The sequence below is a fragment of the Fukomys damarensis genome, unplaced genomic scaffold (assembly GCF_012274545.1).
Source record: "Fukomys damarensis isolate Sample0158 unplaced genomic scaffold, DMR_v1.0_HiC HiC_scaffold_27, whole genome shotgun sequence".
Taxonomy (NCBI): Eukaryota; Metazoa; Chordata; class Mammalia; order Rodentia; family Bathyergidae; genus Fukomys; species Fukomys damarensis.
Genome location: NW_022900939.1, coordinates 15132892 through 15156887, shown reverse-complemented (window position 1 = coordinate 15156887; position 23996 = coordinate 15132892). Strand labels below are relative to the sequence as shown.

Sequence of the window (23996 nt, the reverse complement as noted above, 5' to 3'; positions counted from 1 at the left end):
GGGGCGCTGTTCATCACAGATGTAGAAAGGCATAGAAACTGCAGGCTTTGGGTTGGCTATGGAGTTTGAAACCCCCTGTGGCAGCTATTAGCTGCTTACCTCTCCAGCTTTTTGTTTTAACTCTCCATTTTGTTCACGTATTCCGTCCACGCTGTCCTTCCCTCTGTTCTTCCCTCTGCCTGGAAACGTACTTGTCCCGGCTCTTGACCTTGCTCCTTTCTATCATTCTTCACAAATATCTCTTCAGTCCTTCTCTAACCATCTGATTGGAAAGTAACCCTGTTTCTGACCCATTCCTCTTTACCTCATTCTGCTTTATTTTCTTTATTTCAGATGCAGCGTTATCATTGATTTATGTCATGATATGTATATGTAATGATGTACAATACATGATAATATGATGGGAAGTATCCTTTTTAACCTGGCATCCCCTGACATCCAGTATAGAGTAGTTGCTTGAGGAATACTGGCTTAGACACACATTTTAACCATTGTGAGCCTGCTCATCTGTAAATTAAGATTGCAAGCACTTACTTGATGCATGATTAGGAATGCACTATGATGTAGAATTTTACATTTGCTGTCATCTAAATGTTAGTTCTTTAGTTTTGAAATAAGTTAGTTGCACTTCATTCGAGGTTCATATATCCCTTTCTGAGTCCCTCTTCCCTGACAAATGTGTCAGTACTCATTGAGGTATCTTTAGTGGTGTACCCCAGGTTAGAACAGTCTTGCCTATGTTACATTTTTATTGTGGATAACAAGTTTCAACAAACTTGACAGCTTGAGCACCTGTTACCTAACAGTTCTGCAGGTTAGAAGTCTGGGCACAGCATGGCTCATAGTCTCACAGGGCTAAAATCCTGGTATCGCCCAGTGAGGAGTCTCATTGTGAAAGTTGAGGTCCTCTTCCAGTTTAGCGCTATTGGACTTCACCCCCTAGTTCCTTACTAACTGTCAGTCAGGTACCGCTCTTCCCTCCCAGGGGTCACCTTCATCTGGATCCTGCCCTTGTGGCTGTAGGCAGTTCTCACTGTAACTGTTTGCTTCAAGGCCAGCACAGCTCTTCTTTCAGGGGGCCCATACCTTTTTCCTTGTCATGCCTAGCTCTTGCAGAATAATTTGCCTCTTGATTAACTCTAAATCACCTGACTCAGAACCTTAGTCACATATGTAGAATCCCATCAACTTTGTCACATAACGTAACCTAATCATGGCGGTGACCTCTGTCATGTTCACAGACCCACCCACAGGCTACAGGGATTATAGAGGACAGTGGTGGCGAACCTATGCCATTCATGCATACATGCTGCAGTGGGCTGTTTGTAATCATTGAAATCTCTAAAAGGTTTGCCATCATTGATACAGCATAACAATACTGGAGCCATTTCAGAAGTCTGCCTGTGATGTTAGTGTAAGACATTAAATAAGAGATTGTTTTTTAGGGGAGAATAATTGCCATCTCAAATATGCTCAATGGATGCTAAATTTTTCCCTTTGTGGTTTTGATTTGGTGATGCCAAAATCAGAATAATACTAAAATATTAACTGTATTTTGAGAAAATTTTTAAACTATAAGTTGTCTTTAAATTAGTGTTGCCCTGAAGTTTTTTTTTCTAGATTATACAAAATGGAATTTTTAAAAGTTTTCTAGCTGAACATGGTGGTACACAACCTTAATCTCAGCATTCAGGAGGCTGAGGCAGGAGGATCACTATGAGTTTGAAGCTAGCCTGGAAGTTCAAGGCCAGTCTGAACTACATAGCAAGACCCTGGCTCAAAACCAAATATATATATTGTTTTTTCCAAAAAGCTGTTTAAGGAAATGCATTCCTTTTACCCACTGTAACTTGTACAATGAATCAAAAACTTGACATATGTTGCAGTATAATTATACTTTTTAAAAAACAAAGATAATTTTGTTTTTTGAAGTAATAGTCTGTAACCAGCTATATTTCATTCTAAGTGATGCTGTAGTTAGGTTTTTTTTTTTTTTTTTTTAATTGTAGGTTGTGCTGATTGCACATTGAGCAAATTAAGAGTGATGTGAATTTCTAGCCATAAAAAAGCTCATTTGCACTAGAATAAATACTGCTTTAGTAAGTAGCTTAATGAAAGCTTTGGTAAAATGAACTTTACACTTTCCAAATGCTATGTAAAAATTATTTTACAAGTATAAAGAATGAAAGCATGTTTTATGTAGTGAATTGTTCTTATCAAGTGACACTCAACTCCCAATAAAAAGACCAATTTGCTTTTTAAAAATTACTGTCTCTACCCAGGACTTTGATAAAATTCTGACTATGATTTAGTTATTAAAAATGTACACATAGCCATTGGATAAGTAATGAGAATTAGCAGACCATGTAGGAAAGGATTTCCTTTTCTAGTTCAAATAAGTGATTATGCGTTATATGCTTTGAAACTATATCTTCCCTTCACATCTTGCCTCTGTTTTCTAAAGGCTGCGTTCTATCCTTGTTGCTAACCACCGTTATCAAATTTCCTCTTGTCTCCAGAGATGCTCTCAACCTGGTCAAATCGAAACAGACAGGCAAAATTACTGAATCCAGACCAGCCCCAGCGCCTGCCCCCACTCCCACAGCATCTGTACCCCCACAGGTCACCACCGGGCCGTCTTATCCACGTCCGATGATCCCAGCAGTATCGACTCCTGGCCAGCCTAATGCTGTGGTAATGTCCTCTGAGTAAGATGTTTATTTTTCAGATCAGTAAGAAAGAAAATAAAAACGATTACTGTGTGTTTTACAGATAATTTTATCAATCCATTTTAGTAGTAGTTTATACATTTACCAAAAACAATTCTTTAGATGCTTTTTTTGCAGATTTCCTAGCACAAACCTATTCATTTATATAGCCTTGACTTCCGAGGAGAAATTATGACACAATTTGAAATGTGCCACAGGGTCCACAGTCTGAGTACCCCATGTCTCTGTAATCATGACATTTTCACATCTTTTTTCCCTTGTACGTACACCAAGAGGCAACACTAGCTCCTTTTTGTAGATATGTTTTATTCTTTGACTCGGGGATTGAGAATCACAGTGTGAAGAGCTACTTGGACTTGATGCTTTCCTTCTTAGCTGTGTGTAGTGTTACAGCTATTTTTTGTTTTCAAATTATTCCACTTTTCCTCTCTATGTCTCTTTCCTAGTACCTCTCACATCACTTGTACTTCATATGCAAGAGAATGCAAGGGAGTCAGGTTTATTTAATAATAAATAGGCACGTAAAAATAAAAAGAAATAAAGTACCTTGTACCTAACTACTGGAGAAATACATTTCATTATAATAATTGAAAAGAATAATAGTTGAAAACAGAATGAAACAGTTACAAGTTTCCTAGGAAGCAATTTTTAATGTACATTAATGACATAACTGCGAAACCTTTATGTGTAGGCAGATCTTTCTTTAAAAAGTAGGTTATTCAGATTAGGAGGGTAAACCTTACTTTCAAATTCTAATACAGTATATAAAGGGTTTATTCTATTTGATTGAACACTTTGCTAATATAAGAGATCATTTGCTTAAAAAATAAAGAAATGAGCTATTTTTCGGCTGCTTTATACTATTCTTAGCTGATTATAGTCCTCTCCCAAAGTGAAGTGAAGAAGAATGAAGAAACTAAATGGAATTTAAAGTCTATCGTGTTGTTATGAGAGAGAGGGTCAAGGAATAAAATGGAATAGCCTTCAGTAAACTTGCAGGAAGATATTCTTTCATTTGTACTTTATGTTTTGAATTTCTAAGGAATAAGGTACTTGTGATTTTTTTCAAATTACAGACCAAAATAGAGGTAATTTGGCACATTATCCATTACATTGGATTATCTTTTTGTACTCTATTTTTATAATAATAGTCTGTAGTTACTTATCTTATTAGGTGCTTTGAGTTCTTTTAAGTGATGTTTGTAACAAAAGATGCTTACAGGGCATATATATGTGTGTGTCACTTTTTGTGTCTGTTTTGTGTTGTGAATGTGTATATGTAGTATACATATAGGGTGTGTAAATGTATATACACGTACTCAAACATTTGCGGAGGAATGAATCATGATTTGGTAGATATATTTTTTAAATTATTTTAAATATAGTAACATGTTCCATTTACAATGGAAATGTGAATTTTAAATTTGAACATGCTTATACTTGTGCAGGAAAGATAGTCACAATTGTGTCCATCACCTGATGCAAATACAAAATTTTGCCAAACACTTCCGTTTGTAAACCAAGGTATCACTCTGCATGCTAAAGCCAAAAGCTTCTCAGATCTCTTATATTCCCCCATTAATACAAATAATTCTTAATAGTACTTTTCCCGTATTGATCTTTTAAGTCACAGACTGAATTTGAGCTAGGAAGTTGTTTTGTTTATTGTCTCTATTCACTTTAAGTTTTAATGGACAAACTGCTGTGTTTTTGTTTGGTTTTTTGTAGGGCACATTCACTGAAATCCCTGCTAGCAATATTCGAAGAGTTATTGCCAAGAGGTTAACAGAATCTAAAAGTACTATACCTCACGCTTATGCTACAGCTAACTGTGATGTTGGTGCAGTTTTAAAAGTTAGACAAGATCTGGTCAGAGGTTAGTAAAGTTGAGTTTCCTTCATGTACATAGGTGAACTGTCATGAAGTCCTTTATTTATAAAATGCACATTGTGTAGCTCTTAATTTCATTTTTATAATTCATTTCTCTTTATGTATGTTTTAATACTAGAAACAAAGTATTGATTCTGCTTTCCTATAGGAAATAAATTGGTTCCATAGTGTTATATAAATCACAGATGTGTATTACCTTTATGTAGAATAGAGATTTCTGTTCTGCTTTGTTTTTATTCCATGATCTCTCTTGTGATATTTAATAATTTGCATTTAGTTAACATTGATTCGGCAATCAAATACTGAGTCTAACTCTGCCACACATTGAGTTTTACAAATACTTGGTGGTGGTTGTTGTTCTAAGCAAAAATAGGCTTAATTTTTTGGTTTGCTTTAACTTCACAATGTGAACTGTTTTGTAAGGATACATGAGTCACTGCTTAGGCTGAATGGTTGTTGATTTTGAATACTTTGTGGTATTATATCTGAACAAAACAGTCCTTAATATTTAGCAAGTTTGAAATCCAAAACTAATTTAAGAATGTTTTGTTATAATACTATATTAAATATTATTCTCTATTTATGTAAGTTTTAATTATATATTTCTTCAAAATGCATTTTTCACATTAAATTTGTAATATTCCTCCCCCCAAATAAAAGGTGCTGAGAGACATTAGGACTTTTAGCACGAAGCTTTTATTTTTATCTTTCCAATCTGCTTTATTGCACTGGTGAGGGCCTTTGTACATTGATGAATATAAGTGAAACGTACAGTCATTCTTGACTTCTTGATTTGGGGGAAAACATTCAGTCTGTAACCTTATTGGGAGGTGTTTATCAGAGTCTCCTTTTCAGGTTGAGGAAATTCCCATTCCTGTTTTCTCAAGTTTTAGAATGAATGAATGTAGAATTTTTCTCAAATGTTTTTGTTCATCTTCTGAGATAATCTTTTCTATTTTTTTTTCAATTTAATATAGTAACATCAATTTAACTTCAAATGTTTAGTCAGTTAACCATTAACCTAGTCAATTATTGTTTCATTCTATTGCCTAAAATTTTGTTAATCTTTTCACCTATGCTTATAAAAAACAGTGGTCTTTTTTCTCTTTTCTTGAGATTTTTTTTTTTTCTGGGTGTATTATCCAGTCTTTTAGAACTGATTGGGAAATGTTTTCTCTTTTTACTTTTTGGAAAAGTTTTGATAGAATTGATATTATTTCATTTTAAATTGGTTGGTAGAATTCACCTAGGAAGTTGTCTAGGCCTGGAATTTTCTTTATTGTGAGATCTCTAACTACATATTCAGTTGTTAAGAGGATTTTTTTGTTGTTGTATTTTGGAATCAGATTTTTATAGTGTCTTTTAGGAAATGTGTTTATATCATTTATATGAGCTACCATATTTATTAGCGTATCTTACTATACTCTTAGCACTTTTATGCTGAAGTAATGTCCCATTTTTCATATTAGTAATTTGAGTCTTCCCTTTCTTGATCAATCAGATTAGATGCTTATCTTTTTATTAACTTATTCACAGAACTAGTATTTGGTTTTATTACCTTTTTCTACTCTTTTTATGAATTTTGTTTTCACCACTTTCTGCCTTTGCCTTTGTTTTTAGGAAGCCCAGATTACTTTGATTTGTAATTTTGATGGATATCATTTTACTTTTAATGTGCTTTTAAAATGCTTATATTTAAATAGGCTTCTTACAGATAGTACATGCACTCCTACCACTGTACTCATTGCATTTTGATGAGAAAAGTCGCTGGCATCCATCTCACTGTACCTCAGAAACAGTGCAGACCCCACGCACCCATCATTACCATCTCATACTTTTGACCATTTTTATGTTAATCATGGGTCACAAAAAGATTAAGAGTAATACCACAAATCCTGAAAGGCTTGTATTTAACCCAGTAAAAGGCTAATATTAGCATTTTAAAATGTCATTATTATTTGTCAGAACTTTGAAAGATATTTTTTGTTTATTTTTATGGGTAAAACTAATTTAGTACTCATCAGTTTGGGTGCTTATCATGATTTCCTGAAGGAATTAGTGACAAGATTCAAGTTCTGACCATAGTTGGGTTGGTTTTTAAAAAAAAAAAAAAAGAAAGAAAGAAAGAAAGAAAGAAAGAAAGAAAGAAAGAAAGAAAGAAAGAAAATCCAACTCTGCAATTTCTGTATTTTTTTTCTCATTGAGTTTATTGGTACATTTTAGCTATACAGTGCAGTTATATTCATCATTGGGATCTTGTACCTTTACATGACAGGTCTTGGTTCTTATTTTTTTTCTCCTTGTCCGTGTGCTTCCTTCACCCCCTCCCTCCTCCCTCCCCATTTACAAACACTCTTATTTCCATTTTTCATTTTGTCATATTTTTTCCATTCATTTTTCTTATCTAAAGTTAAAATGTATGATATTTTGTAAGCTTGTGTTCCGCAGTTTTTGTAACATAATGTAAAAATGAATATGTTTGATGTTCCCTTATAAATAACTTCTTAGTGTCATTAATGTTTGAAAATCCAAAATAAAGAATTAAAAGTAGAGGAACTTAAGAAGAAGCCTTCTTTATATATGTTAGAATTGAGATGCGTGTTAACCATGTAGGAAAAATGTTGTGTGAGAAGTTGAATAATATAAGTGGTAACCAATTCATGGAACTCAAGAGTTCCTCTCTGGGAGATGCCAACATTGAATGGAGAGGACTGAAAGTGAGCAGACAGAGCAGAAGAAAGCAGGAGAGTATATTGGCATAGCTCCAGTAAGTGAAAGTGTCTCAAAGCAAAGAAAGTGATCAGTTGAGAAGCACTTCTGAGTGTTGGAATGCCATGAAGACAGAATGCTCCGTGAGGACTTGGGCTATTGGTTTGGAAGTCATTAGCTGGTAGGTGGCTATGGGTCTTCACTCTGTGTATCTACGAATAGGGGGTGAAGTGAAAAGGGGCTGAGAGCTATGTGCGGTAAGCAGAATGTGTCCTTAAAATATGCCCACCTGTTTGAATTTGGGCAGACCGAATCTTTTATATATAGTTGTCATAAGAAGTCTCCAAATACTGGAAATCCATTTATATTTGTATTCCCAAAAGAGTATTAAGCAAATAAACCAGAATGTTCATGTATTTCTGGATATCAGAATTAGAAGAGCTGTGATAGTCTGCAGCCAACATTTACTGTGACATTTTGGCAGTAGTTAAGGTTTATGGCAGGTAATTCATCTAATCTTTTTCTAAAATCTCCAGCATATTTTTGGAATGAGCTATTGTTCATGTAAAATACCGTGATTCCATAGTAACAGAGTATGCGTTTCTTGCCACATACTATTGACTAGATCTTGACTTTTAAGTCTTTTTCTATAAGCTCTTGCAAGAAATAATCAAATTTGGTTAACGTTTTCCAAACACCCTCATACCCATTGGCAAAAGCAAAGGGATAAATCAAGTTATGATCAGCTGTGTAACCAGGACCTCATATAATGCAAATTTTCTAATCAGAGGAACCATATTGCCTAAGCAAGTAAATAAAAATCTGTAATATTTTTTCATTATTATTTGTCAGTACATTCCATAATCTGCAAGTTTGAAATCATAACACTGTTATAATTTTACTATTAATACTGATTTTAGTGTGTTTATTTTTTTCAGATGACATTAAAGTGTCAGTAAATGATTTTATCATCAAGGCAGCAGCTGTTACTCTTAAAGTAAGTGGCCAATGCCAGATGTTTTTGGCTCCTAAAAGTCTTGTGCCTTGGAATTTTTATAATAAATGATACTCTTATTTTTAAGTTACAAAAATTTCATAATTTTGTTTAAAATATCCTGTCATTTCATCTTACTGCCTTGTTTTACAGATGAAGAACCTGAGATTGAAAGGGCTCCCAGATGAACTATAACAATATAAAGACTATTCAACAAATACTAACTGATCCCTATCTTGTGCTAGTGTATGAAGAGATACGGAAGTAGAGGAATGGGGTTTATATTTTTATTAGAGGAAACAATGTGTCAGATGATGAAGGTGCTGAGGAGAAAAAGAAAGCAGAATAAGGGGCTGTCTGTCTTACTTACATTTTCATTGCTGAGACAAAATACCTGGCACCCAAAGTTAAAGGAGGAAAAGTTTATTCCAGCCCACAAGGTAGAGAGGTTTCAGTCCGTAGTCGACTGGCTCCGTGGCAGCACAGCATAGCAGAGGGACATCACAGAAGACAAACAGTCCATGGCGGAGCAGGCAGGAGGCAGGGAAGTGAAGCCGCAAAGCAACAGCAGCAAGCCTCCCGTTTGCTTTTATCTCATCCAGGCTGTAAGACTTTTGGATGATGCCACCCACACCCAAAGCTACGCTCAACCAGCCAGTGGAGTAATTTAGTTATCACACAGCTTTAGTCCGTATTCACATACCCTAGATCCCCTGTTTCAGAAAGCCTCACCTGTGAATGTATGAGGCTTTGGGGGCACATCTGGGTAACAGGACCCCAAATAACTAGGAGTACAGTTTTTGAAAATTAAGGGAGGCCACTCCAATAAGGTGATAGTAGAGACAGACTAAAAGAAAATGAGTCAAATAGATATTTGATACAAGAGCATACTAGACAGAGGGACCAGCAAACACAGGGGAGTATATCATGTGAGGAATGTATCATGCTACCCAGAGACACAGCACTGAGGGCGTAGTATGCATAGAGTGGAGGAGGAGAAGGATTGAAACTTTTTTAAAAAAATGAATGAAAAGGGGAGGATTGGAAGGGGAACAAGTCCATGAAGTCTTGTTGTCCCTGGTGAGGACTAGGATTTTATGATAATGATTTAGGAAGCCTTTCATAAAGTTTTGAGCAAAGGACTAATGTGACCTGACTTACTTTAGAAAGCAAAGGAAGAGACTGCTCTGATTGCTGTGTGGAGAGGCCAGGATAGAGAAGCATAACCTCTCCTAGCAGGCGGCAGAAGTTGACCAAGCGGTTAGCAGTGGGGCTAGGGTTAAGTGAAGTTTTTAGTTACATTTCAGGCACGGCAAGTAGGATTGGCTAGTGGATTTTGTCTGGGCATTCATAGAAAAAAAATAAGGACTTGGGCCCACACCGTGAGAAGAGTGAATTTTTCCATGTACTAAGATTGGGAAAACTGGGAGAGGAACAGCTTTAAGGTGGGGGATCTCGAGTTTGGTATTGGACATGTTGCCTTTGAGGAGCCTACTAGATTCCCAGTGTAGACAGCAGGAGGACAGGTGAAGTGGAAGTGTCTGGTGGGTGTAAATTTGCCACTTAGACGTCTGCCTTCCCTCTCCTGCCCTCTTTCTGTAATAAGCCTGTTTTCTCGATTGCTGCCTGCTTATTATTGGATTTACAGTATGTCTATAATGAATTCATTTTTATTTCTTAAGAAAATTGAAAATTTGAAAGCCATGTGTTTTCAGTGTGTATCTTCATTTGGCTTTTCTCTTAACCAAATGTTTTGAGTTGTGTTAATGATTTTCTAATTTAGAATCATTTTTGTATTCTTTAAATGAATCCCTAGAGGTCATTAGCTATATTTCACTGTATAATTTGTATTAGGGACCATAAATAATTGTAATTTAAATTTCATGCTAGCCAGCTCTTGTTTTGTTTTAAAACTGGCTTTATTAAATACATTTGGGTTCTTGTTGCTTTTCCTTTATCTGTGCTTATTTCAATTACTTTAAGGATTTTTATTTCTTAAAGTTTTATAGAGTTTACCAGTAAATTATCTAAGCCTAGATTTCTGTTTTGAGGAGGGGATCTTAGTACATTTCCCATCCTTCCTGTAACTATTGATCTATTTAATTTTCAGATTTTTCTTAATTGTGGAGGCCTATATTTGCCAGAAAATGACCTATTTCATCTAGATTCCCTAAAGTATTTATATTTTTTCTTATAATTCTTTTAGTGTTCTCACTCTCTAGAATTATTCTAAACTCTGTCTTGCTTCTATTACTGCATATCTGTGTTCTCACAGAATATTTTGTTTTATTATATATTTCTTTATTTCTTTGAGTTCATTTTGGTTAGAAATATTTTGTTAGAAAATTTGAATATATGTTATTTAAATTATTTTTATAAATAAGGTTTATAACGTTTTCCTTTTAATACAACTTAGACCATATTCATAGGTTTCTAATACATAATTTTCTGATGAAATTATTTTGATTATTTTGTCAGATATTCTTTATCTGTGATTATTTTTAGTTTTCGTCCTCACTGTTATTTTTATTTTACTTAACTGTTGTTTTTTAAAGAATTTTAAATCTTCCGAGACATTGAGACTTTATTTCTTCACATTTTTTGAAGTTTTGGCATTGTTGAATGAATGAACGATCACTCCTTAAAGGATGAAGAAATCAGAAGGGCAGTTGAAATTGATGTGAAGGCAGTTCTGAAACAGCAGGACAGTGAGTAGCTGGTATAAAGCAGCAATCATCTTAGGGGAGTGATCGCAAGTAAAATTAGATGAATTAAGCGGAATCAGATTGTACATTGCCTTGTTTCAGTGATGTAATGGGAGGCTTAGATCTTATTCTGTAGAAAGCAAAGAATTTTTGAGATGTGAAGTTAGTGGTTTTTCTTTTAATTTCTGTTTTCAGCACTATTTTGTCCTGTGATATCTGGCAGCATTATCAATACATTTAATAATTTCATCAATTCTTTTCATCTTTTGATACAGTTGTTTGTTAAGTGCATACACGCTCATATATATTATAGTGTGCCATATATGAAGCTTAGGAAAATATTTGATAAGGGAGTTATTTAGTGAGGGCTTACTAATATATATTCCAGAGCTGTGCTTAAAAAGTCAAGCTTCCTTCATGCCAAAGGAATGTGATTGCATATTATTACTCTTTTCTGCTCCCTCTTCCCCTCAAGGTCATATGTCATCATATGAGTCAGGAAGTATAACAAACATTAAATACCTTCTGGCAGTTAGGTTTAATAAAGGAAGCCTTTTTTTTTAGACAGTTTCCTCAAGCTTGCTTTAAAAAAAACCTGGTATTTTTTAGTTATCCTTCTGAAGCATAAATAACACAGATCCAAGCCATTTTTTCAAATCAAATATTTGTTTCCTTCTGTCCAGCTATCTTCACTTTAGAAAATGCATAATAATGCAGATTGTTTTTCTGTAACCACCTTGATGTAAAGCTGCTGCTTTCATAATGTATTTTTTTCCTGTTTTCAGCAAATGCCAGGTGTTAATGTAAGCTGGGATGGACAGGGCCCAAAGCAAATGCCTTCCATTGATATTTCGGTGGCTGTGGCAACAGATAAAGGTTTAATTACACCAATCATAAAAGATGCTGCTGCTAAGGGTCTACAGGAAATTGCTGACTCTGTGAAGGTATGTCTTAAGAAATACTATACTTTCAAAACGTTAGGTAAACTTCCAGTTAATTACTTTCTGATAAAGTGTTGACATGGTCTGGTCACACTGTGTGTGTGTGTGTGTGTGTGTGTGTGTGTGTGTGTGTGTGTGTGTGTGTGTGTGTGTGTGTGTGTGTGTGTGTGTGTGTGTGTGTGTGTGTGTGTGTGTGTGTGTGTGTGTGTGTGTGTGTGTGTGTGTGTGTGTGTGTGTGTGTGTGTGTGTGTGTGTGTGTGTGTGTGTATTACAAGCATTTCTTACCTGTGTATACAGGCTTTTAAGTTTTTCTCCAGGTGTGAGCCATTCTAAGAAATTTCAATGCTCAAAAATTTAGAAATGGAAATTTATTTTTCAGAGTCCAGATTTCAGTCCTAAAGATGCTGCTTCAGATAAATTTTAAAATTGAAGTAAAGCTAAAACTTTCTACAAAAGTGGTAATCCCTAGACCTCAGGGCTAGCATTCCATTCTTGGGAAAGTTAATTGTATTCATATTCTCTTGAAAGAGACCATTAAAAATATTTAATATTCCAGAATTTTGCCTGGTACTTTCATTTGTGAAAAACAGTTAGTGTAACTCCAACATCAAGGAGTCCAATTTCACCAAAAACTACCACATAGAATAAGTAGGAACACAGGCACTAAGTCAGCTTTGACAGCCGCGGTAACTTCCAGTGATCCTTCTAGGTGGAAGCGTCACAAGTCTTAAGTGTTTATATTGAAAATTTCAGATTCACTTTGCTGATCATTTTCAAGGATCGATACATGTTTTGTGGTACCACAAGCTATAAGGTAGATAAAAAGTACGACTTCTTTGGGGACCTGGCAAATGTGTAGACCTACTTGTCCAAAGTATATAAATGAAGGGGATTTAAACTGTTTTTTAAACACACACCCATACACAGTGAGCTTACATGAATTCTAGAGTGAGATACAACTGAAGACAAACTTACCAGAATTGACATTTTTAGATTGTTCTTGATTCTTTGAAAAGATTTTCAGGGTATGCTTATATAGATTAAAATGCAACTGTTTTTCTTAATTGAAAGGTGATATTAATGGGACATATACTGCAAGTAGATGCCTCAAACAATCCTATATATACTGTTTTTTCCTTTGCGTACATTATCAGTATGAATTAGGCACAGTAACAGATTATTAACTAATAATAAAATCGAACAGTTTTAACAATGTACTGTAATAAAATTGTTACCATTACTCGTGTTCTTTGGGGCCATTTTTCAGTAAAATGAGGATTGGTCTAGCACAGCTGCTAAGTGACTCATGGGCAGGTAATGAATACAGCATGGATACACTGAACAAAGGGCTGATTCATGTCCTGGGCAGGGCAGAGCAAGATGTTATCATTCTACTCATAACAGCATGCGATTAAAAACTTCTGAAATTTTCCACTTGGTATTCTTGCACTGAGATTGACCTGTTACTGAAATTGTGGAAAGTGAATACTGGGGCTGTTGCACGTGCCTTTTATTAATTGAGGCTTTTCAGCAACACTGAGAATATATGTACTTTTTCAGTATTGCTAGGAAATTCAAGTGAGATTAAGTGTTGAAGTAGCTTGTAAAGCATAAAGTTCTATATGTGAGTTACTGAATTCAACTGTAGGTCTAAAATTCTCTTGTATGTGCTGTGTGAATATTACATTTTGAAAGTTAACTGTCACGGGATGGATTCTGATTGTAGGCATTTTAGAGTTGTGCTACTGTAATACATAATTCTTAGAACAGCTATGTTAGTATTCTTTGCACCCTGAAAGAACCCACATTTAAGGAATAAAGAGCAAGTCTCAGCACTTCCGCAGCCGTTCTCAGCAATGGGAGTGCAGTCAGAGATTGGAAAGCAGCTGACCCTGGCAGTCCTTGAGCATCTGCCTTTGATACTGGCTTGAAATCCCAGCATCTCAGGATCTGCTAAGCCCTGATCCCCTGTGCTTCTTGGGTTGCCTGCTTCTCTCTCATTCTGCTGTCCAAGATCAGCATTCCATTCTCTATCTTCTGATATGCCAAGCTCTGTGCTAATGCTTCATTTAATCCTGTTACCCAAGGTGAACACAGGATTTATTTAAACGTAGCAGTTTGATTCTAGATCTCATAATTAATGACTTCTGGGTCCCACTACCTCCATCCTTCTTCCTGCCGTCCATCTGTTCTTTCTCTGTCTCCTGTTCTCCCCCCCCTTCTCCTCCACTTCTCCCTCACCTCCTCCTTTCCCTTTTCCTCTTCCTCTTTGCTACCCTTTTTCTTTCTTTTCCTTCCTAGATGTCAAACGAGAGGATTTGATTTGGTCTACCACATGCATTCTTGTATGTAGCCTCTTGCCAGGCGGGCATCTTACATTAGGCCACCGAGTCACACTGTATAAAGCATAATAACCTTTCTGGTTCTAACCACACTTGGTTCTGTTTAGAAGGAATGAGGAGCACAGAGGCACACCAAGGTGTCTCAGAAGTGGGTGCCTTACTGGCATATTCAGCGTAGTGCTGTACTTGTCTGTCTTAAAGCAGAGAACCACAGGGTGTGTTGGGGAGCATATGGACCTGGTTTTCTGCAAAGTTAGCTTCTTGCTGAAACTGCTTAGGCCATATAAACATGAGTTGTTTTTATCCTAATTTTGGGTGGGTTGTTTTGCTCATGTTTTAGGCATGACCTAGAAACTATAATTTTTTTAGATATTCCTCAGAAAGATAATGTTCATTAACTGGTATGGACTACCAAGCATTGAAAAATATTTACTCATCAGTTAGAAAGTTGGAGTGTATGTATCCTTCATATCCAGTGTAGATTTTGGCTCAGTTCAAATCAAGCCAGATTATATTGGAATCTCTTCAGTGTGCAGAAAGCAGCATCCACCTGGGTATCCAGCTGTAGCTGCAGGTCTTTGAGTCATAAATGTATTTATCGTCTTATGTTTTCATGTTGTATTCTGACCCTTATTCCCTAAAGAAACAGTGACGAGAAATGCTCCATTTATGGAAGAGTGTCATTTTTTTACAGGCTGAATCTTTTCGCTATTTTTACAGCAAGCTTTGTAGTGTGGCTGGCTTGTTAAATAGTGTTGAACAGGCAAAATTTGGAGTTGTTTCAATTTTAAAAATAAAACCCACTTCAGACCAGATAGAATAATGTAGCTAATTCATATATGAGTTTAGTGTTGAGCTTGGGGATGTGGCCAAGAGGTAAGAGTGTTCCCCTATCATGTATGAGGCATCGGGTTTTGTCCCTGGCATAGCAAAAACAAACAAAAAACCCTATCTCCTATAAACATAGTATTTATATAATCTTCTTGTTTAAAGAATCCTATTAAAGATTTTTGTATAATTAATCATTGTAACAATGGCAGCTGGCATACTGTGGTCCTTGTTGTAGCCTTTTACATATTAATGCTTTTCAGTCCTCTTTAAAACCATCCTACCAAGTACAAAGTAATAAAATGGCATCATATTGGTAAAGGAACTAATAAGGAAAAAAAAAGAGTTAAGTATTTGCTCCCAATTTGCTAGTATTTGAGCCTAGTTAATTCGATTGTAGACTTGAGCCTGCTGTCCCAACCGCTTGGCCTTGCTGCTTCTCATATAGTAATTATGCAATCATATTTGACTGTAGTGGTGGGATTATCATCCTTCTAAAACCAGTAGTGTTTCCTCTCAAAAAAGTATTTGAGAAGCAGGTCCTGCCTGGGTTTTAAGAAATGAACAAAGCTGAACGGTGAACAGTTAGACCAAATGCCCTGAAATAAGTTGATTCACACGAAAGGAAAACAGATATTGGTACCTTGTAGAACCAGTCTCATGATTCAGAATTTGAGATCCATGACCGGAGCAAAAAGTGTTGAAGAAGAGATCTGAGTTGTAGAGTAGTCTATAAAGAAGTGTGAAGATCCGAGCAGCAATGAGAGGTTATGGCCTCAGAGGCCATGAGAGGGGGGCAGGAGCAGCCTTTTCAGGGACTGGAGAACAGGCACAGTTGAGCTCTGGACACTTGGTAGCATTGTATAGCCTAAGTAGCTCCCTAATATTCTGTCTCATCACCCTGTTTTATTGTCATTCACTAGAAGTGTATCCGTCTTTGAAAAGACCTCATTCAATTATTTGTTGACCCTTCAGTGTACCCTACTGTCAGAGGTTGACTGTCTTGTTCATTACCATGTATCCAGTGCTAGAAGACTGCTTGGAATATACCAATTGCTCATTGAATTTATTTTTTAATAAAAACTTTTTCAAGAGTTTGTGGGTCCCTGCAAAACCATCTAGTCAACCCCTTGTGAAGAACACCTTTTATATGTTTACCTTTTGACTCCCAGTAATCCAGAGGATGCCAGTGTATGGTGTTAAAGGCATGCCCCAGCCAAGTTCAAGTATATATTCTTAGAATACAGTAACAAGCCCGAGATCCCATGCTACTCTGCTTGATTCTTCACTGAGCATAATAATTTTAAAAGGCAGAGGGAAATTTGCCTAAGTACCCAGTAAAATTTTTGACTGAATTAACAAGCATGCAAAATAGAATTATTTACTAGGCATCTTCTTACATTCATTTAGCTGGATATTTAAGGTAACAAGTATAATACGTTAAATATTGCCAGATGATCTCAGTGAGAATAATGAATTTTCAGAACCAGTGATCTTCCTCATAGTTTTTAATTTATATTGATTATTAGAGTCGATTGGCAGGAATGTCCTGAAGATGTTTCAAGAGCCTGTAGAAATTTGTTTAAAGTACAGTATGTACAATTGAAGCTAGTTCTTAAAATGAATTGTATTTTTTTATTTGTTCCACCCTGGTATCTTATCAGGCTATGTAGATGTGCTTTAAAAAAAAAAAAGTGTCTTTCAGACTTCATGATATGTATCTGTTCAAATCATGTGCACAATTATATTGCTTACAACAGAAAATTTGTAGGTAGTTCTATTTCTGATTTTCCGAAGACTATCCAAGTCAAAACTCATTTCTTCATTTTCACATAATATTCAAATAGTTTTCTTCCTATATCTAAATAGCATAAATCTGTAATAATTTCACCTGGCAGGAAGTCAGTCTTAGTAATGTATTGAGATCAATTTTAGATTTAGTTTTCAAAAATCTGTGGTTTGATATTAAATAGTTATCGACTCTGATTGTACTAGTTTCTGTTTCGATGGGTAGTACAAAAATATTAAGTAAGCCCCAGATTTAGTTAATCTGCCCAAATGACAGTGACTTCACTTTTTCCTGCCCTTCCCTCACAAGTTAATTTATCACTAATTTTAATATATGATGACTCAGCCTCTGTCCTGTTGCTTTTAAAGCATTCCAAAGTAAAGAGGAGCAGAAATGTGGTTAACTCCAAGGGCAAGCAAGACAGTTTACTTTTCTTACTGTCGCTGTCAGGGTCATCTGTCTTCTCTACATTTTTAGAAGTCAGTATTAAAAAATACAGCTAGTTCATTCTTAATATTCCTTGTGGCAGGATGAATTGGACTAGTTCATTCAGGAAATGTTTTAGCTCTGGGATCAATAACATAAAATAACTCTAATTTCACGTCTCAAAATTGATTTGAAATAAATCAGAAGAAACTAATGAAGCAAAGTGTAACACTGGAAAAATGACTAAAGAAATTATGGCAGATGTGGTCCTTTAGAATGATCTTTCTTTTGTGGGGACAGGTGCTGGAGGTTGAACCTCCAGCCTTTGCACTGAACTACATGCCCACCCCACCCACTTCAATTTTTTTTTTTTGAGACAGGGTCTAAGTCACTGAGTTGCCCAAGCTAAGCTCAGACTGCAATCTGCTTGCTTCAACTCCAGAGAAAGCTGGGATTGTAGGTGTTCACTGCCACACATGGCAGGTTCTTTAGAATATTAAGCAGATATTAAAAAATCAACTATGAAGGCCGTGGTAGCGCACACCTGTAATTCCAGCACTCGGGAGTCTGAGGCATGAGGATCGCTGTGAGTTCGAGACCAGCCTGGGCTGCATAGTGAGTTCCAGGTCAGTCTCAACTACATAGTGAGACCTGTCTCAAAAAACCCTTAGCTATGAATACTAACAACACGTGAAATACATATAATATTGAGAAGTGACGTACAATGTTCTGTTTTTTTCTTCACCGTTGCCTGAAGTTATGTATGTTGTAGATAAAGGAGACACTAAATGATGAAAATTCATTCATTGGTTGTGGAATTGTGGGTATCCTTCTCTGATTGCCATTGGATAATTTATTTAAAACCTAATAGATTGACAACAGTGACTTCTTTTAATATTTTGGCTTTACAAGAGAAAAACCTTATAGGCAAAATAAACAATTGCACTTTATACATACAGAAGAGAGCAGAGCTTTCTGCATTGTATCAGTGCACAGGGAAAATCCAGTATCTGAAAAAAACTTGAGGAGCTTTGATTGACCCCTTCAGCTTCTTAGGTTATCTGTGTTGGAACTTGTTTGTTATAATTTTATTAAAGAAAATTTTTATATATCTAAAAAAATCATCTTAAAAACTCAAGACACATCAGAGATGAGAGTATACCCTGAACAAATATTTCAAGTGGCACAGTTAACTGTGTAATCTATTTTTTGTTGTTGTGCTCTTTTTATATTTTTCTCAGGCTCTATCAAAGAAAGCAAGAGATGGAAAATTGTTACCTGAAGAATACCAAGGAGGATCCTTTAGGTAAAATTCAAATTCATTAGCATCTAACAGATAGATGTAAGATGTATTAAACCCATGTCAGCATGTTTTATTTATTTTGCTGGAACATTTTTAAAGTTTAAGCTAAATATCCCATGCCTTATTTAGCTAACAGGATGCATGAAAATATTCTTCAGACCAATAAGTCTGAAGACCAGTAGTCAAAGCTACAGGAATACATTAAGTGTTGAAATAAACATTCTTTTGAATGGACATTGACTAGCAAGGAATGACATGTGGGTTCTTAAACTTTATTTTTCAAATAAATGTAGGATCAAAGAAAGATCTAGAACATTATGAGCATCAGAAAAGTTTCCTTTTATCCTTCAGAATCATTACCTACCACTCCCCAAAGGAAGCCACCATTCTGAAAATGATGATAGGTTAGTTTTGCTGGTTTGAGTTTCTGTGTAAATACTATGTATTCTTTATTGTTGAATTTTTTTTCAACAATAAAGACGTGCCAATAGGATATGGGTTTTTTGTTTTTGTTTTGGTACCGGGGATCCTGTGCCACTGAGCTAAATCCCAGCCCCAGGATATGTATTACTTCATATACCTTCTCCACTCTGTGGCTTTCTGTTGACTCTGTTAGTGATTTTTTTTGAGAAACAAAAGTTCTGAATTCTAATGAATTTCTTTTTGTAACTTTGCCTTTATAGTTGGACATGTTTTCTCTTAGTTATCTTTGCCTGTTCACTAGCCATGAAGTTGTTTTTTACTTCAAAAAGCATTATAAATTACTTTTCCATGTAGATCACAGTTGGGCAAATTGGGTTTTTATGTGACATGAAAGCCTCACCCCACATGGATATCATTAACCCAGCATCACTTATTGAAAAGATCTCCCCCCAGTAGTACTGAGAAGATGACTGTGTGTCTGAGTTCTCTCTTCTCTGTTAGCCTCTTTGTCTCGCCCTTGTTCAGTTAATACCAAGCTATCACTTTTGATATCGGGTCAGGAAAATCTTCCAAGTGTCTTTACTCAAGATAGTATTTTCTGGCTCTTCACACTCAAAACACCAATAAAATTTAGAATTAATTTGTCATTTTACACACACACACACATATACGCCATACACTTTGGGAGAGATTTTGATTGGACTTGCATTAAATCTTTTGAGTAGTTTGAGGAACATTTTCGTTTCACAGTATTGAGTCTGAGTTCTTTGGGTTATGTTTTGTAATTTTCTATGTGGAGGTTGTATATTTTCATTAAATTTATTCCTTGATGTTTGTTTTTTTGATACTGCTGCAAATGGTAATTGTTTTTAAATTTCATTGTCTAATTTAACAACTTCTATATAGATAAAATTACATTGAACTTTTGTCCAATGCCTTAAGTTCACATTTAACCTTATTAGTTTATCTGTACAGCCTTAGATTTTTTTTATGTACTCAGTCCATCCATGAATAACAGCAATTTTCTTTTTTCTAGTATATAATACCTTATTTTGTTTTTTTTCTTGACACATCTCACTGCTGAGGATCTTCAGTTCAATGCCATATGTTTGATACTAGATATATTTGTATATGTGTTGATACATATTCTTTTGTCTTTGAATAAATTGGTAGAAGGTTTCTTTCATAGCATAGCACCATTTTTAGTAAAGTAAAAAATACACACTTTGGGGAAAGCATACTTTGAGGATGTGCTGCCTTCAGAGCTGTTTTTTCCCCCTCCAGTATTTCCAACTTGGGGATGTTTGGCATCGATGAATTCACTGCAGTGATCAACCCTCCCCAAGCCTGCATTTTGGCTGTTGGGAGATTCCGCCCCGTTCTGAAACTCACTGAGGATGAAGAGGGGAACCCCAAGCTGCAGCAGCGCCAGCTCATAACGGTTACCATGTCAAGCGACAGCCGGGTGGTTGATGACGAACTGGCTACCAAGTTTCTTGAAAGTTTTAAAACAAACCTAGAAAATCCTGTCCGCCTTGCTTAGTTCTCAGAGACAAGAAGTTAACTGAGTAGTTGTTACCAAGAAACACACTATAGGAAAACAATTGAATATTTAAATATGAAATGGATGAAATGTTTATTTATTTAAAGTGAAAGCATTTGACCAAGTTGTCTTCATTTTCAATTTGGGTTTATTATTGAAGAAATAATGATGATTAAACTATAATAAAGGAAAGCAAACATTTGATTAGATCCATTTTTAACCTCTGGTGCTGTACAAAAAGTTTATTAAACTAGATATAAATCAAATTATATGTTTGGCTCATTTGGGCATTTTTAGAATATTTGAGAATGTATTGTAAAATCAAATCATTGGTAGAACTCTACCTTGATTTTGTTAAAGGTAGAACTGGTCTTCAAAGATACACCCATAAGTTATTGAGACCTTTTTTATAAGTACTGCTCTAGGTACACTTGAACAATTTAATATGTACAGAAGTTTATTCTGGATAATAGTGACTAAGGATTTCATTGTTTCAGGGGTTATAGCAACATTATTAAATTTTTGTGTATATAAAGCCATATATGTTCTAGCCATATAAGTCTCTATCAGGCTTATTTTTCACTTCTGTAACACTGTGAACTTCCAGAGAAAAATATAAGAAGAAATAAAAACGAAAGAGAGACCAAAAAAAGTTGTTTGGTTCAATGAAAAGCTGTGCTTAAAATTCCTAAACCTTCAGAAGTAAACTGCTTACCTTTATGCTGAATTGGAGTACATTTAAGTTGTCTCTCAAACATTTTTAAGTTAGTGTTGATTTAAACACAAAATATTGTTTCTTAGTGCATTTTATTCAAGTTTATATTGTGCAATAAAATGAGTAAAAGCAACAGTTTCTATTATTACTTTAAATGTTGGCACGTAAAAGTTTAGTAAGACCTTGAAGTACATTAATAATTTCTCTGGGACATCGGAAAACACCTCTTCAGAAGGAAAGAAGGAATTTATAATTAATGTGACAGTAGAAAAGGAACTGGTAAGGAATGTATAACTTTGGAAAAGAGTAGAAGACTTGAAGCAGAACAGATGAGAACTATCCTTTTTATTCCATCAAGAATATGAAAATGTCACTAATTACCATAAATGTTAGAAGAGCTTCTTACTCTCTTGGCATCTCTGCTATACTGCTATATTTAAATTGAATGGTAATGAATGGTAATTTGATTCACCAGTCACAGAAAGGCCTAAGTTAGTATCAGCTGACGTAAAGCACCAGAAGAAAGACTGTGGTACAAGTTTTATTAAGTATGACATGCTGAACCATAAGCCTTCACAAAAGAACCTTCTAAAATAATTAGTGCTCCAATATATCAATTGTCGAGATAATGCTTTCTTCAGTTACTCAGTTTTAACAGGCCATTTTTAAAAATATTCTTTGAGATTTATGCCACATTAAGTTATAACTGAAAGTTGAAACCAAATGCAATTTTCAAATACGGTTCTCAAGGTCAGATGTAACTGAAATTATTTAATTTATTTTCTTGGTTTTTATATCTGCAAAGTAGAGCACGAGAGATCTTCGCATCTTGGTGTGGCGTTGTGTGTTCCCTGATCGACGGCCATGGGCAGTAGTGCTTCCGTTTCTCTGGAGACGAAGCGAGCCTGCCCCATCTTGCTTGTATAGTTGTGAACAGCATGGAGAAGGGCTGCGCAAACCGAAGACGCGTTCATTCTTCAAGGACAGCACCACTGGGCTTTCCATAAACCAGCTGCTTCTCACGGCCTGACTTCGTAGCTTTTGGTACAGATACTTGTTTGTTCCAACTGACAGTATTTTCTCTAGTATTTCTCTATTAGTGATTAGGTTTGTGTAAGGAAATTATTTCTTTAAAAAGAATGTGATTGCAGAAGGAGACAAAAGAATAATGCCGTATGAGGAAGGGGTGTGCTATACTTGGCAGCAGGCGCCGTCCACATTATTCTGCTCATTTGCTGTACGTAGTCAACACTCTTGAGAGGCTAGAACAATGGAAGTTTTTGTATGTGGTCATCTTTTTTTCCCCCTTTAAATAGGAACTGTGACTAAAAATTATGAAGACTTAGAAAAGGCTACACACATCTGTTAAGATTTGGGGATTAAAATAGCAGTGAATGTTAGGATTTTTGCCCTGCTTATCCCCAGTTGCAATTTTGGTTGTCACTTGCAGGCATACCGTTCCTGTTCACTCTGTGTGCTAGGTTGAAACGATCTGTCTGTCTAGTGCTTGCCAGACTCTTGCTGGAAACACAAAGAAATCCTTATTTACTGTTTCAGGTATTTTATATATTGTCAAATGGCACTTCCATTTTTATGTTATTTTTCCCCCTTTTCATTTTGGATTTAATTTCAACTAAATTGTATAGAGCTGTCCCGTGGGTGTTGTGCAAAAAGCAAACAGCTTTCTAACCTTTATTGAAAGATAGGTGATATAGTGAGAGTGGAGAAGAAAAATAAAGCACCATTTAAGTCTTAGGTTTCAAAGAGAATTTGTCCACATTTCACATTGCATCACGATGGCTCTGTCTCAGGTAAAGCGAAGAAATGAAACACATGGTGTCGTTAAGATAAGCATTAACCATTAACTAAATATGATGTTATTGATGGGAAACTTTTCAGATTTCTCAGAAAGGAAGTAACTGCAAAATTACTTTTAAGATTAGTCCGGCTGCAATATGCAAGGTAGTTTAAAACCGAGATGACGCCAGCCAGCAGGAAACAGTGGATTTGTTTGCTGTAATAAAAGCTTGAATTGATTAGGAACTGCAGTAGCTCGTGGTCCTTAAAGAAGGGAGAAAATCAGGAAAGTTTGACTTGTTAGGATGCTGCGGTGTGTTAGGTACACACGGGGCAGGTGAGTCCCGTCACACAGCATCCGTGACGTCATTCCCCATCCATAACACGGTTCTCCTTGGCTCCCACGCAGCAGTTCCAAAGGAGATGAGATTCTCATAAGTTACATAAGGCAAATGTTGTATTTCGGGAAACAAAACTTTATATAAGTGGAAAAAACAATCATCTTTCAATAAAGCCATTTTAAATAGTTCATGATTTTTAAGTTTTTTCTAGTGTTTTCATTAGGAGATAAATACAGATAGGGTTGGGAGGGAAATAGTTTGTCTGAATTTGTAATTCTGAAAACAGTGTTTAATTGAAATTTTAAGGTAATATTTTGAAAATGATTATTAGCCTCTCAACCACAGTCTTGTTTCTTTAATCAAATTGTTCGTTTTCACATTTTTATCACTTCTCTCTGACAAGTCCTTGCAGCCTTTCTCTTCCTGAGACAGAGAATAATTTAAACTTCTTGATTGAAAGACGACTGTAGATGATACATACAATTAAAGTAGAGGCTTCAGTTTTAAAGAACTTAAAAAAT

General features: G+C 35.6%; 1 protein-coding gene across 3 annotated transcripts in view; it reads left to right on the top strand.

Annotated features, from left to right (window-relative positions):
* The window catches only part of Pdhx (pyruvate dehydrogenase complex component X), a 62477-nt gene extending 38808 nt beyond the window's left edge, over positions 1–23669 (top strand). Inside the window, exons 6-11 of one of the 3 annotated variants that reach the window (XM_010612600.3) lie at positions 2520–2694; positions 4458–4605; positions 8267–8325; positions 11813–11971; positions 18595–18659; positions 22146–22289. In XM_010612600.3, the coding sequence (XP_010610902.1) occupies positions 2520–2694; positions 4458–4605; positions 8267–8325; positions 11813–11971; positions 18595–18659; positions 22146–22212 (673 nt within the window). In that variant the 3' untranslated portion in view covers positions 22213–22289. Of the gene's footprint in view, positions 1–2519; positions 2695–4457; positions 4606–8266; positions 8326–11812; positions 11972–18594; positions 18660–20363; positions 21360–22145 lie in introns of those variants that run through there. The other 2 variants (XM_010612597.3, XM_010612599.3) reach the window with 2 other exon arrangements.
* The last annotated feature ends 327 nt before the right edge of the window (positions 23670–23996 follow it).